Source organism: Geotrypetes seraphini, chromosome 1, assembly GCF_902459505.1.
Source record: "Geotrypetes seraphini chromosome 1, aGeoSer1.1, whole genome shotgun sequence".
Taxonomy (NCBI): Eukaryota; Metazoa; Chordata; class Amphibia; order Gymnophiona; family Dermophiidae; genus Geotrypetes; species Geotrypetes seraphini.
Genome location: NC_047084.1, coordinates 64793731 through 64807577, shown reverse-complemented (window position 1 = coordinate 64807577; position 13847 = coordinate 64793731). Strand labels below are relative to the sequence as shown.

The window sequence follows — 13847 nt, the reverse complement described above, 5'->3', positions numbered from 1 at the left end:
ATCTAAGATGGGTCGAAAAGTCCCTTCTTTTTTGGCACCACAAAGTAAATCGAGTACCTGCCTGAGTACCACTCCTGGGAGGGATACTAGGACTACAACTTTGAGATCTAGCAATGTTTGAAGGGTCTGGCAAAAAGCCTGCTTCTTCCACGCTGCCTGACAGGGAGAAGCAAGAAAATGATCTGGAGATGAACGGGCAAACTCCAGAGCGTAACCATCCTGAATCACCTTCGGTACCCACTGATCGGACGTGATCTCTGCCCGCTTTGGATAAAAATTGTGCAGCCAGGCGCCTACCGAAATTAGAGCAGGTGCCAGCACCTTGGTGGGCCCCTTGAAAGGACTGCATGTGCTGGAAATACCGGCATCTTGAAAGCCCAGGGGTCTGAAAAGAAGAGGCCCCTCGCCCAAGGCGAAGACAGCAGAAATCATGCCCGTGAGCAGTACCACCTCATGTCAGCGGCCTAGCTCTATCTTCAGGCAAACGAGGCACTTTAGAGTCCGTTAAGGTCTTAACCAACTTGTCCAGATCCTCACCAAACAAGAAAGGGGAATTTCGTCAGCTTAGCTTTGGATGCCGCATTCGCCGACCATGCTCGAATCCACTCCAAAAGCCATAGATTTGACCGCTCACAAGAGGTCATACATGGCATCTGAGAGATAAGAACCCATTTCAATTTTGGCAACTTCCTGCTATACTAAGTCCGAATTATTAGACTCGCAGTCAAGGACATGCTCGGCTCAGCGAAAACACGCTTGAGCAACCAGCCCGTCATACATCGCCAGCTGGACCGCCAGAGCTGTCACATCAAAACTCTGTTTGAGGACAGACTCTAACTTACATTCCCTCAGGGTCACTCAAGGCAGAACCGCCCTCCACAGGCACAGTATGCCGCTTCGAGATGGCTGAGATCACCGCTGTCCACCACCGGTGATTTCAGAGAGTCCTGATCCCCTTCTGGGATGAGGTATAGGCGGGCCATTGAACGTGTAAAGCGAAACGGTGCCTCTGGCACTTGCCACTGTGTGAGCATAATATCCCAAATATCCTGATGCATAGGCAAAGAACGGGAACCAGAGCGGATCACCCTGAGCAAGGGGTACACCGTATGCGGGGGCTCCAATAGGGTATCCTCAAATTTTAAAGCAGAGGAGATCTGAAGAATTAGCTTGTGAAGTTTGTCCCGCTGAAAAATGCGCACCATGGACACATTCTCGCCAGCAGGCGGACGCTCAAATCCACCGCTGGTGGAATCCAACCACCTAAGAGGATCCTGGAGAGCTCCCCCAAAGGTCCAGGTCCTCATCCACCACATCCTGCTCGTCATGACAAAAATCCTCATCCCAAGAGACATGAGGCCGCTTGGAGGAAAGAGGGGGCAAAACCAATGCTGTCTGGGGCCGAACTGAAGACGACGTCGAGAGCAACCCCCCCACCCCCCCCTGAAACCACCAGATTGGAAACTGAACCTCCAGCCGCCAGCACATAAGCCTTGCAAAGTGCCAACATAAATTCAGGGGGAAAAAAACCCCAGTGGACTCAAGGGACTCCCTGCCACAGCAGAGGACCCAGCACCACCTTGCCCCTATTTCTCCAATACATGGGGAAGGTCATCTGACGATACAGAAATGATGGAGGTGTTTCCCACCAAAATCAGGGCAGAAACTGCCAAAAACGGGGCTTCAAAGGCCTGCAGCGTCTGAAAAGCCTGGTCATTTCCTGCTGCTAAGGCTGACGAGCCTGCCACGGCAGAAAGGGAATCCCCAGCCGCTCCGATGGTAAGGGAATTCTTTTTACCCTGAAGGCGGCTGGGGAACCTCCTGTGTGGGCGGGGTTCCCTGGCTGCCGGCACCCGATGCCGATGAGGATCCCCCACTGCCACGGTCTGTACAACGCTTGCACAGGCCGACCACGAGTGCCTCACATCTGAAGCACGATGAGCATTTTTTCCCTTGCAAAGTGCTCATTGTGCTGAAAACTGCCCTAGCTGCAAAAAATGCCAGTTAGTTGAAAAAAACACAGCAAAAACAGAAATTTTAAAGGGAAATGAGCCCTTTAGACCGGCACAACCTCAGGATTTTTTTTTTCTCAGAACAGACTCCACTGGCTCTCTAAGCAGGAGGCCTGAACGGTATCAGTGGCCAGACTGTCAGCTGAGGCACCTCTACAAAAATATGGGGAGTTGGAGGAAGTGGGGGGAGGGACCCTGCTCGAGACCCGCTGGATTTAACACCCACGAGGTCAGACGGATCCCCAAACAGGACTCGTCCAAGCTCCGTCTAGCACTAAAGGGGACCCAAGAGTCCTAAAACAAATTTCAACAGGCCTATCAGGGGGAACCAAATTAGTCTTACCACACTGCTGGAGACTGGGTTGGTAGGGGGGAGCCTCTCCTAATATTCAAGTTTTGGTCTCAGTCTCCACCTGCTGGTCACAATGAGATATAACCCATCTGTGAAGATTGAACTATACCGGTACAGCAGGCGACACAGAAGGGGGAGTTTTGCAGCTCAGGATCACTGCCACCTCTGGTACTTCAGGGCTGGAGGGAGGGAAGGGGATTTTGCGGCTCAAGACTGCTGCTTTGGGGCTGGAGGGGGGGGATCGCAACTCAGGACCACTGCTGCTTCGGGGATGGAGGAAGGGGGGGGGGGGTTCATAGCACAGGACCGTTGCCACTTCGGAGGCTTCAGGGAAGACTTTTTTTTTTTTTTTTTTTTTTTACAGTTGGGTGAGAGTGCCGGTTGCTTGAGTACCAGTTAATCAAGATTCTACTGTAATGAAACTTTCTTGATAAATGGGTCTTTGAATAAAAGAAGCTCTACTATAGATATATAGAGACAGAAATGTGTATTTTTTCTTTGGAAAAGGAAAAACTACAACAACATCAATTCAAATGTATAAAATATATATATAAAAAAGAATATTACCTTTTGCCATTTTTCCATCTGCTTTGTTATATAACCTCTTTCATTTAGATATGAAAACCCTTTTGGAATGGACAAAAATCTGTAAAAGGAAGGAAACATTCAATAAATTATCATCACAGCAAAACATCTTACTACTTTGAAAAGTATAGTTACTTATCTGTAACTGATGTTATCCAAGGAAAGCAGGCAGATATTCTCCCACATGTGGACAACGTCATCCACGGAGCCCGGTACAGATAGTGTTAAGGTGTACTGTCACTTTAAAAATTTTGTTAAGTCTCAAGACCGCCTGTGCTTTCCCACCTGACTGCTCACAACTAGGAGGAGAGAGGAGGATTGTGAGAATATCTGCCTGCTGTCCCTGGATAACACCTGTTGAGATGGATAATTTGGACATACTGGCCTCACTTGTGTATGCTGGACACTACAGACATTTTTAACATATTTTCTCACAGCCTAAACCAGCTTTCCTTTACAAGCTAACCAGATGGAACAGCCTGTACCTTGCCGAGTGTGAACACATGCATCCTTTGAAATGCTAACCCAGCTGGCCTTTGCTACAAAGTTCTTGTCTCCATTCCCTGCTGAGCCGTTATCAGCGCTGTATGACATATGCAAAGCACCCTGAAAAGCCATAAAACATTTATAACAAGCAACAACCCCTGCAGGATGAAGGGGGAGTAGAAAACGTAGGAGCCTGGTACCAAGAGCAAGTTATGGGAACCAGGCAAAGCTGGGGTGCTGGAAGGTCACCCTTGCCAACTTTCTGCATAAGACTATCTACAAGGTCGCCATCCTGAAGATGTATAGCGTTGTAAAACCACAAATCAGCATCTGCAAGGTGATAAGGATCGCAGAGCTGGAGGAAAAAAGTTCACGAAGAATTTTGTTTCTGCTCGGGCCCCCCTATTGGGGGGGGGGAAGTGAGAGAGGTGTGGACTGGGGGGGGCAATAGTTAGGTATACATTGGATTAAAATCGATATGTTTATGAAGCATATTTTTTTGAATCAGAAACAACTTAATGAGATGCAGGGCTGTGGAGTCAGTACATCAGAAGAGAAACCAAAAAAACACTGTGGAGAGACGATGATCCTGAGATGGACTTTAATGAGGGAAACAAAGTTCCAAATATGCAATAAAAATTCAAGTTCCAAATATACAATAAAATAATCCACATGTATAATAAAAATCCACATACAAATCAAAGGACCTAGTCCGCTAGTGGCGCAGGACCCAACACAGTCCGCGTTTTGACAAAATGTCCTCTTCAGGGATCCCTAAGAGTCCTATGTTGATCAATATGTAGAAAAAAACTGATATGTGGAGCAGCAAATGCTACTTCAACCAAGGCAATACATCATACATTCAACTCAGACTTGACTCCTCTATTTTTCTACTATTGAACTCTGATTTCCAAATAGTACAGACATTAGAATTTGAATTTTTTTACTCTGGTATATATAATTTTAGATTCAGGGCAAAGATTATACCATACATTATAATTTTAATGTTGAAGCTGGAGTCGAAGTTGGTACAATTTTACTGATTTTGACTCCACACAAAAATGCTTCTCCTACTCCACTGCCTTGGTAGCATGTTTTGTAATAATATTTTTATTTCCAGTAAATTTTTATACTATCTGATGCCCTTAATTTTATAAAACTCTAGAGCAAAAGCAAATGTAAATAGTTCGTCACTGATACAAATCTCTTGATAAGAGTAATCTAAGAAGGAGAATAAAACATTTTTCTGAAAGAATACAACGTACAGTTAGTAAAAACAAAACATTATTATTTACCTAAGCAAAAGCAGTAAACCTTTGTCTCCAAGATGGGAAAGGGCTGGTTTCATCTGAATAAGGGCATGAAGATTGGCCTAGAAAAAACAAACCAGCAATTTATTATGTGAGATTCCTATTTCAAAAAGTTTTCAATTTTTTATTTTGATAAATCCATGTCCCTTCTAACATCCTGATTGTATACATCAGTGGTTCTTAAACCTGTCTTGGAGGACACCCAGCCAGTTGGGTTTTCAAGATATTTCTAATGAATATGCATGAGGCAGATTTGCATGCTGGTCACCTTTATTATATACAAATCTGCCTCATGCATATTCATTAGTGATATCTTGAAAACCCGACTGGCTGGAGGTCCCTCAGGACAGGTTTAAGAACCACTGCTATAAATGACACCTAACTTGTAGGCACCTCTCTGTGCAGTTCATAATCAACCACTAGGCATCCTTTATAGACTCACACCTAATGGCGCCTAGGCATGCCTAGGTGTCATTATGGTAAGCGCCGGTATATTAGACCAGGGTTTTCTTAGTCTAATTAACCAGTGCCTTGTGACATCTAAGTCAAACACACCTATTTTCCACCCCTAACTGTGCTTACTCTTCAGATAGGTATCAAATGTCAGTAGGTGCTACACGGATATTTGCACACAAACTGAATTGATAATTAAAATAATGTACTTTTGATCAGTTTTTAATCATATTGTCAATTACCATGCCATTTAAACCAATTAAAAACAATTAACTTGCATGTGGAACTAAGTTAGCTGTCGCTAGGCATCTGTGATTAGGGTGCCTAGAAGGGCCTAACCTAGGTGCCGTTTATAGAATCAGGTCTAAATAGATTTAAAGCTAAGTGGGTACCTGATGTTATCCAAAAAGTGTCACAAAGCAGCAGACTGACATCTTTCTTGGCAAAATGTCCAAATCACTAGTTTCAAAACCCATTTTTAGATGGTTTTCTTTGCAATGCATCTAAATCTTTTTGGGCAGGCTTATGATTTATGACATTTTTCTGAATTGAAGGAGTGCTGAGTGAGGATCTGCTAAAGAGAAGAAAAACTCCATGGAAATATTTTACCGGCTGGCATTCAAACTTAGGAAAAGGTACGAGTACTCTTGCAACCACAGTATGCCTCCACATTGTGTCATCAAAGCTATTGCTCATGTTACAGTTCCTGTCTCTGTGCAAACAAAAAATGTTACCCAAGCAGAAGGAATGATTCCATGTGCAAGCTATCTTCAGCTTGAATCTCTCATGAAGGAAGTAAAGGAACTGAGAGAGGAGGTGGCAAGTCTAAGAATGAGAGGTACATCTATGAAATGCTTCATGAGGCATCAAAGATATCCAGCAATGGAGAAAGAGAGACTGTGCAGAAGAAGGATAACTGGACTGATTATAGGACTGTGCAGGACTGATGTTGTGATTCCACCTGCCTCATGAAGTGGAGGAGATGATAGCATTCTAGGGACAGAAAGTTCCAAAGCTTGAAATCCCCAAAGTTGCTGAATCTGTGACCATTAGGAGGCGTAAGGTAGTTGTGGTTGGTGATTCCCTTTCTGAGGGGTACATAGGCGTCCATCTGCAGACCAGATATGATGTCTCGGGAGGTATGCTGTCTGCCTGGTGCCAAAATCCAAGATGTTACAGAGAGCTTGTTGAGACTCATCAAGCCTAATGACTTCTAATAGATGCTGTTCACTCATTCTGGCACTAATGATACTGCTAGGTATCCTTCCAAATGTTATCTAAAGTGACTTTGTGGCTCTGGGAGAGAAGTTGAAGCAGTCAGGTACACAGGTGGTATTCTCATTGATCCTCCCTATTGAGGGTAAAGGCCAAGGCAGAGAAGCTTGCATCCTGGAGATGAATGTATGGCTGCATGGATGGTGTCATTGAGAGTGTTTTGGCTTCCTGGACCATGGGATATTTTCCAAGGGCTGTTCAGCAGGGACGGTGTGCATCTATCAAAGAAGAGGTGTCTTCAGCAGCAGACTGGCTAACCTACTGAAGAAGGCTTTAAACTAGAATTGTTGGGGCAGGGTGATCAAAGCTCCCAGGTGAGTATAAGCTCTCGTGTAAGTAAATCACTAAATACCTCTACACAAAAGGGAAAGGGAGGCAATATCTGGAAAGCAGTGTATACTAATGTTTGAAGTATGGGAAACAAGGTTCTAGATCTAGAGGCTGTGATGGAAGAGGCTGAACTAGATTTAGTGACAATCACAGTGATGTGGTTCACGGAGAACCATGATTGGGACATAGTGATACCAGGATATAATCTGTTCAGGAAAGACATGGTAGAAAGAAAAGGAGGGTGAGTGGCATTATATGTTAACGATTACTTATAAAGCCACACAATTGCAGAATCTGCATAAGGAAGAGGAAGTGGGTCAATCTGGAAAAAGGGAATGGAAAATGTATATATATTAGTGTGTTATACAGGCCTCCTTCACAGACAAAGATTTAATAGTAGACATTCAGAATACAACTGTAAAAGGGGAAGTAGGGGAAGTATTACTAATAGGTCATTTTAACATGCCAGATGTTGATTGGGATATCCCTATTGCGGGGTCTTCTAGAAGTAGGGAGATTCTGGATTCTCTACAAGGAGAATTGTTCCAGCAGTTGGTAAAGGAACCCACACGGGATGGGGTCATACTGGACTTAGTGCTTACAAACAGGGAAAGTGTTTCTGATCTTACAGTGGGTGATCATCTGGCATCCAATGATCACTGCATGGTACGGTTTAATATTAAGATAGGTATAGAGAGGGCTCATTCAAAAGCAAAGGTTCAAGACTTTAAAAAACTAACTTTGTTCATATGGGGGAATTATGTCAAAGAACATTTGAAAGAAGCAGGAAAGCAGTGGGCAAAACTGAAAGGGGCTATTGTAAGAGCAACAAACCATTTTGTAAGGAAATAAAGTAAGAGGAAGAGATGGCTGGTTTGATTCTCAAAAGCAGTAGCTGAGAAGGTAAGGAAAAAGGTTAGCTTTTATAAACTACAAAAGATCGCAGAAAGAGGAAGACAGGCAAAATTATCTGGAAAAGCTGGTTGAGTAGTCAGAAAAGCAAAGATGCAATGGACGAAAAAATAGCAGACATGGTAAAACGGGGGGATGATTTTTTTTAAGATATACTTTGGATATACTAATGATAAGTAAAAAAAGTGTTATTGTAAGACTGAAATGTGAAGGGAGAAATATGTAGAAGAAGATAAAGATAAGGCTGAATTGCTTAACAAATATTTCTGCTCTGTGTTCATAGCTGAAATGTCAGGAGCAGGACCACAGAAGACAAATGCAAATAGGGATGGAGATGTGTTAGACCCTGATCGATTTTCAGAGTATTGTGTTTGTGAGGATCTAGCTAAAGTAAAGGTGGACAAAATCATGAGGCCAGATGGTGTACATCTGAGGATGCTAAAGGAACTTATGGAAGTTCTGGTGGCTCCATTGGCAGATCATTTCAATGCTTCTCTAGAGTCAGGAATGATACCAGAGGAATGGAGAAGGGTGGATGTTGTCCCTCTACACAAAAGAAGAAGGAAGAAGTAGGGAACTAAAGTCCAGTGACTTCTGTGGTAAGTAAAATAATGGAAATGCTTTTAAAACATGAAGCTTTTAAAAAATGAAGTTTCTGGAATCCAGTGGATACAAGACCAGATGCAACATAGATAGAAGCACAAATCTGATCAATTTCTTTTAACTGGGTTACTAGAGAATTGGATAGATAAAGTGCACTAGATTGGTGTATTTAGATTTTAGAAAAGTTTTTGAGAGTGTTCCACACAGGCATCTAATAAATAAACTGAATGCCCGCTGTATGGCCCACAAAGTGATGGACTAGGTCAAAAACTGGTTGAGTCGAAGGTGACAGAGGGTAGTGGTCAATGGAGATTGCTCTAAGGAAAGGGAAGTTACTAGTGATGTGTCTCAAGGTTCAGTTCTTGGGCTTGTTCATTTTAATTTTTTTGTGATATTGATGAAGGAATATCAGGTAAGTTTTACCTTTTTGTAGACACCTATGATGGCATGAGGACAACATGAGGAATGACCAACCAAAGTTTGATGAGTGGTCTGAAATTTGGCAGCTAAGAAATGCAAGGTCATGCATTTCGGCTGGAAAAACCCAAAAGAACGGTACAGTTTAGGGGGTGAAGAACTTTTATGCACGAAATAGGAGCAGGACTTGAAAATGATAGTATGTGATTATCTACAGGTGGCCAAACAGGTTAAAAAGGTGATAGCGAAAGCTAGAAGGATGACAAAATACAAAAGGAGAGGTATGGCCAGTAGGAAAAAGGAGGTATTGATACCTCTGTATAAGACTCTTGTGAGACCTCAATTAGAATTTTGTGTACAATTCTGGAGATCGCTCCTTTAAAAGGATATAAAAAGAATGGAATCAGTCAAGAGGTAGGCTACTAAAATGGTCAGAGGTCTTTGTCATAGGCATATGGGGACAGACTTAAAGATCTCAATTATGTATACTTTGGAGAAAAGGCAGGAGGGAAGAGAGGAGTTACGGTAGAGACATTTAAATACCTACATAGCATAAATGCGCATGAGGTGAATCGCTTTCATTTGAAAGGAAGCCCTGGAATAAGAGGACATAGGATGAAGTAGAGTGGGGATAGGTTCAGGAGTAATCTAAGGAAATACTTTATTTACAGAAAGGGTGGTAGATACGTAGAATAGTCTCGAGGTGGTGGAGACAATGGCTGTGACTGAATTCAAGAAAATGTGGGACAGGCATGTGGGATCTCTTTGGGAGAGAAGGAGATAGTGGATGCTGCAGATGGGCAGAACTGGATGGAACATAAGGCCTTTATCTGTTGTCATGTTTTTATTTTCTACTGTAGAAAATGTCTAGGACAAAAAATGGACATCTGGGTCAAGACCTGTTTCAATAATGAAGAAGTCCCAAAAAGGTGCCCCAACTGACCAGATGATAACTTGAGAAATTAAGGCTTGAAACCAGTCCCCCCCTCCTTACTCACCAGTGTTCAGACCCCACTCCCACTCCCAAAAATGACATACCAGCCTGTATGACAGCTTCCGATGTTATGGTCAGTCCAGAGCAGCAAGCTACTCTACTTACATATAGGCAACACCTGTAGGCATATGGGCTATTTTGTGGTGAACAGTTGAGTATAGAAGGATTTAGGTGGGTTTCTGAAGGCTCCTTATACAAAGGGGTTAATTATTAGATTTATACCTAGGACCTTTTATGTGGAGTCCACTGCAGTGCCCCCTAGGTTGTCCCCCTGCTTTCCTGGAATGTTTGTGTGGCCAGTCTATTAAGAATGCTGACCCTCATACATCTTTATGGCTTGTTTTTGTGCATTTTTCTCTTGGACTCCTTTTTTTTTTAATGATCCTAAAAGATACACACACTGAACTCAAAAATGTCTAGCAATTGCCATTTTCTAAACATAAAGTTTGATGTTTTTCTGGTTTGAAAATGACACTTCCTCTACTGGATTTTTGGACCTTCCCCCCCAAAACATCCACAATCAGATTTAGACATCATATTGAAAATGCCCTTGACTTACCCAAGGACATAAGGAATGTCAGTAGGAAACTTAAGATTTAAACCCTGGTTTCCAGCTCATTGATATATCCACCAGATCACGCCTCCCTATTAAATCCTTTAATTCAACAGATTAATAAATCACATTAGCAAATACATCCTACCACAGGCATATTTGAGACATTATAGTAAATATTTAGATCATTTGCTAAGTCTATTAAGTCAAACTTCTTTCTGAACAATCCAATGTCTTCTATGAATTTTAGAAGTACCGTATGAAAGTTTTTTTTAGAACTGCAATACAGTATATTTATATAATGCACATGGGTAAGACCAATGGCCCATCCAGCCCAGTATCCCTGGCAAAAACCCAAATAGTAGTAGCATTCCATGCTACTAATCCATTTCTCATTATGAGCTTGCTGTTTCTATGATTCAGAAATGGTGCCTTTACCTTATCTTCACAAGCTTCATCCAAGATGTCAAGAGCTTCAGAAGAGATGGTTTTGTTTTTATCATGTAGTTGGGTCACAAGTAATTCAATACCCCAGTTACTGAAGAATTCCACATTAGCCCTTAGTAATACCCTCAAGTGTTTTGTTGCATACAACCTGCAACTCTGAGAAATTAAGGATTTAGTTAACAAAACAGAGGAAAGAAATAAACTTTAAAAAACCAATTATATTCATTATTTTGAATTATAATGAACATATGAACAGCATTATCCTCCCAAATTAGCTAAGCTAGTTCTATTTATCTAGGGTATGGGGGTTGAATTGGGGGCAGACCTAGAGTTTGTGATCTCTGACAATTAATAGTCCTCTAAGTGGAATATAACACTGAGTTTGACTGTTTCTCTGACATCTGGCTATTCAGCACAAAATTTAGCTTCAGATTATTTCAAATATCTGTTGCAGAAACTATTCTCTTAAAAAAAATAAAAAAAACCAACCCAAAACCCCACACATGTTAATGACACATCTCATTCTAATTTACCCTTTGGATTACTTTTGGTCTGTTAAGAGTTTAAGTTGGTGACTAAAGCCCATTACTGTGTCTAAGAGTTACTTTATGCATTATCTTCGTTATCTGCCAAATTCACTACTGCTTCTAAATAGAAGCATACATTTTTCAAGACTGTCAAACTGACATACTAAGAAATAGTGTATCTTGGCTATATAGTGCATGATACCGTGTTTCCCCGAAAATAAGACCTACCATGAAAACAAGCCCTAGCATGATTTTCGGGGTAGGTCTTAATATAAGCCCTACCCCAAAAATAAGCCTTAGTCACCGGCAGCAGCTCTTCCCCCCCCTCCCCTGCACAGCCGAACACCCGCTGACACTTCCATCTCTCCCTCCCATCAGTACACCACCGACCGCGAGACTGATATACCTTGCAAACGACAGCATTGGCAGCAATCTAATCAGGCTGTTTCATGGCCTTCTCCTACCGGGGCATTCCATGTGCTGCGTTGCTGATGACATCAGCAATCAGCAGAGGAACGCCCCTTAAGGAAGGGTCTGTATGGGTTTGGCTGCACGAGGGGGGACAGAAAGATGCTGCATGGGGGGTGCTAGGAGGAAGGGAAGTATTGAAGATGTGCAAAGGTTCTGCTGCACAAGGGATGAGAGGGAGGGAGGGAAAGATAGAAAGATGCCGCAGAGGGAGGGCACAAGGGGATAGGTAAGAGGGGAGGAAAGATGCTGCACATGTGGGGAAGAGAAAGGAAAGAGGAAAAATTGGGGTGGAGGAGAGGAAGGGAAAGATGATAATTGTACATGAAAAAAATAAGACCTACCCCAAAAATAAGACCTGGTGTGTTTTTGGGGCCCAAAATTAATGTCAGTGTCTTATTTTCGGGGAAACCGGTACTACTTACTTGTAGGCGGCACATACTGTTAGTAAATGACCCTTTTAAAGCTAAATCTCCCTAATACATATCCCCATACTCACTCCATTTCCCCCATCTCAATCCTCCAACACATATGTTCCATTAACCTATTTCCCCAAGCTTTTCTTCTCTTCATATTCACATCCCTTACCCCCAGCAATTTCCTTCAACTTAACCTCTCCAACCGTTCTAAACACTACAAGCACCTCTCCTAGTAGAATGTTATGGTCTTGCACCATGAAGATCTCTCAAAGTTCAGATTTTCACGGACATTTGGAAGGCACTTGAAGGCCCTGTAGCATGTGCTGGGGCCATGTTTCGGCTCCGCACTATGGCAGACACTTTTAACCAGCGTCATGCTTTCCCAAAGGTGGATTCCTCGGTGGCACAAATTACCACACGTTTTTCTCTCCCCAGTGCCGGCGGGGGTGGGGGTGGAGGGAGTGGTGCTACAGGAGGTTCAAGACCACAGTGTGGATTTCCTTCCCCAGTGCCTGCTTGATTCAGTGGCTGCTGGAATTAAGGCAGCGGTGGCCTCCACCTTTAAAGTCCAGGCGTGCCATTTTTGGCTCTGCCATGATCCTGACACTCTGGTGCTCAGGGACCTTGAGTTTCTGGTTTCGAGGAAGGCCTATTTGGCACCTGACCAGGATATTCTGTTAGTCTTCTCTACGCTTTCTGCCTTTTTGGCGTGTAGGATGCTGTGGATCAGACTGTGGTCTGACACTTCATCCTGAAAGGCAACTTTGAGCAAGTTGCCTTTCCAGGGACATCTTCTGTTTGGCAATGGTCTGGATGACCTCATGGCTGATGAGCAGGTCTTTGCCTGTCCACAGGTCCAGAGTCTCATGGGGTTTGGGGCAGCTTTCTATATCGGGCCTTCTGATAGTCCCATTGATTATCTGGGGCCTCTTCTGGCCAGGCTTCCTTCCAGTCTTCTGGACTATAGTTCGGAGGTTTTTGGCATCAGCTGTCCACTGGGAGCCATCTAGTGGCACTCGCAATGCAGCACTCTGGATACCAGACAGACCTGTACCTACCCTTTTCTGTATCAGGGGGGTTCTCGGCCTTCCTGGTAGAATAGCAGGCCATCCCTCGGACTGTGTTCTGGAGGTCCTCTGGGTTGACTAGAGGCTAGGATTTCTTTGTTCCTTAGTGGATTCTTTTCTGGATTCCCTCAAAGGAATTTCAGAGAATGGGGCTAGACGGGAGGCCATAATTTGCAGTTTCCTGACCAATGTGACCATGGGGCCCATTCCAAAGCGAGACTCGAGCTTCGGCAGATACTCTATATTCTTCATCTTTTAGAGTGGCTCAGACGATTGGAGGCCAATCTTGGCTCTCAAGGTGGTTAATATGGCCCTAAGAGTGCCCCGCTTCTGGCTGGAGATTGTACATTTGGTGATCACCTCTGTGGCTCTGGAGAACTGCTGGCCTCCTTGGATCTGTTGAAGGCATATCTCCATATTCCTCTTTATTTTTCCCTGTCAACAGAAAATACCTGAGGTTCATCATTCTGCGGTAGCATTCCAGTTTGCATCTCTATCCTTTGGGATGGCGACAGTGTCCTGTACCTTCACCATAGTGATGGTAGTGGTGGCACATCTGCGTACCCTGGGAGTTTTGGCTCTCCCATAGCTGGCCAACTGGATGCTACGAACCCCATCGGCGCCCGAGGGGTGTCAG

General features: G+C 43.5%; 1 protein-coding gene across 5 annotated transcripts in view; it reads right to left on the bottom strand.

Moving 5' to 3' along the window:
- RICTOR (RPTOR independent companion of MTOR complex 2) overlaps positions 1–13847 on the bottom strand; it is a 607299-nt gene that overhangs the window by 213910 nt on the left and 379542 nt on the right. For 4 of the 5 annotated variants that reach the window (XM_033932543.1, XM_033932533.1, XM_033932551.1 and 1 more), the window contains 3 exons: positions 10721–10885; positions 4731–4807; positions 2932–3010 (listed from right to left, as the gene is read on the bottom strand). In XM_033932543.1, the coding sequence (XP_033788434.1) occupies positions 2932–3010; positions 4731–4807; positions 10721–10885 (321 nt within the window). The remainder of the gene's footprint in view (positions 1–2931; positions 3011–4730; positions 4808–10720; positions 10886–13847) is intronic. The other variant, XM_033932568.1, reaches the window with a different exon arrangement.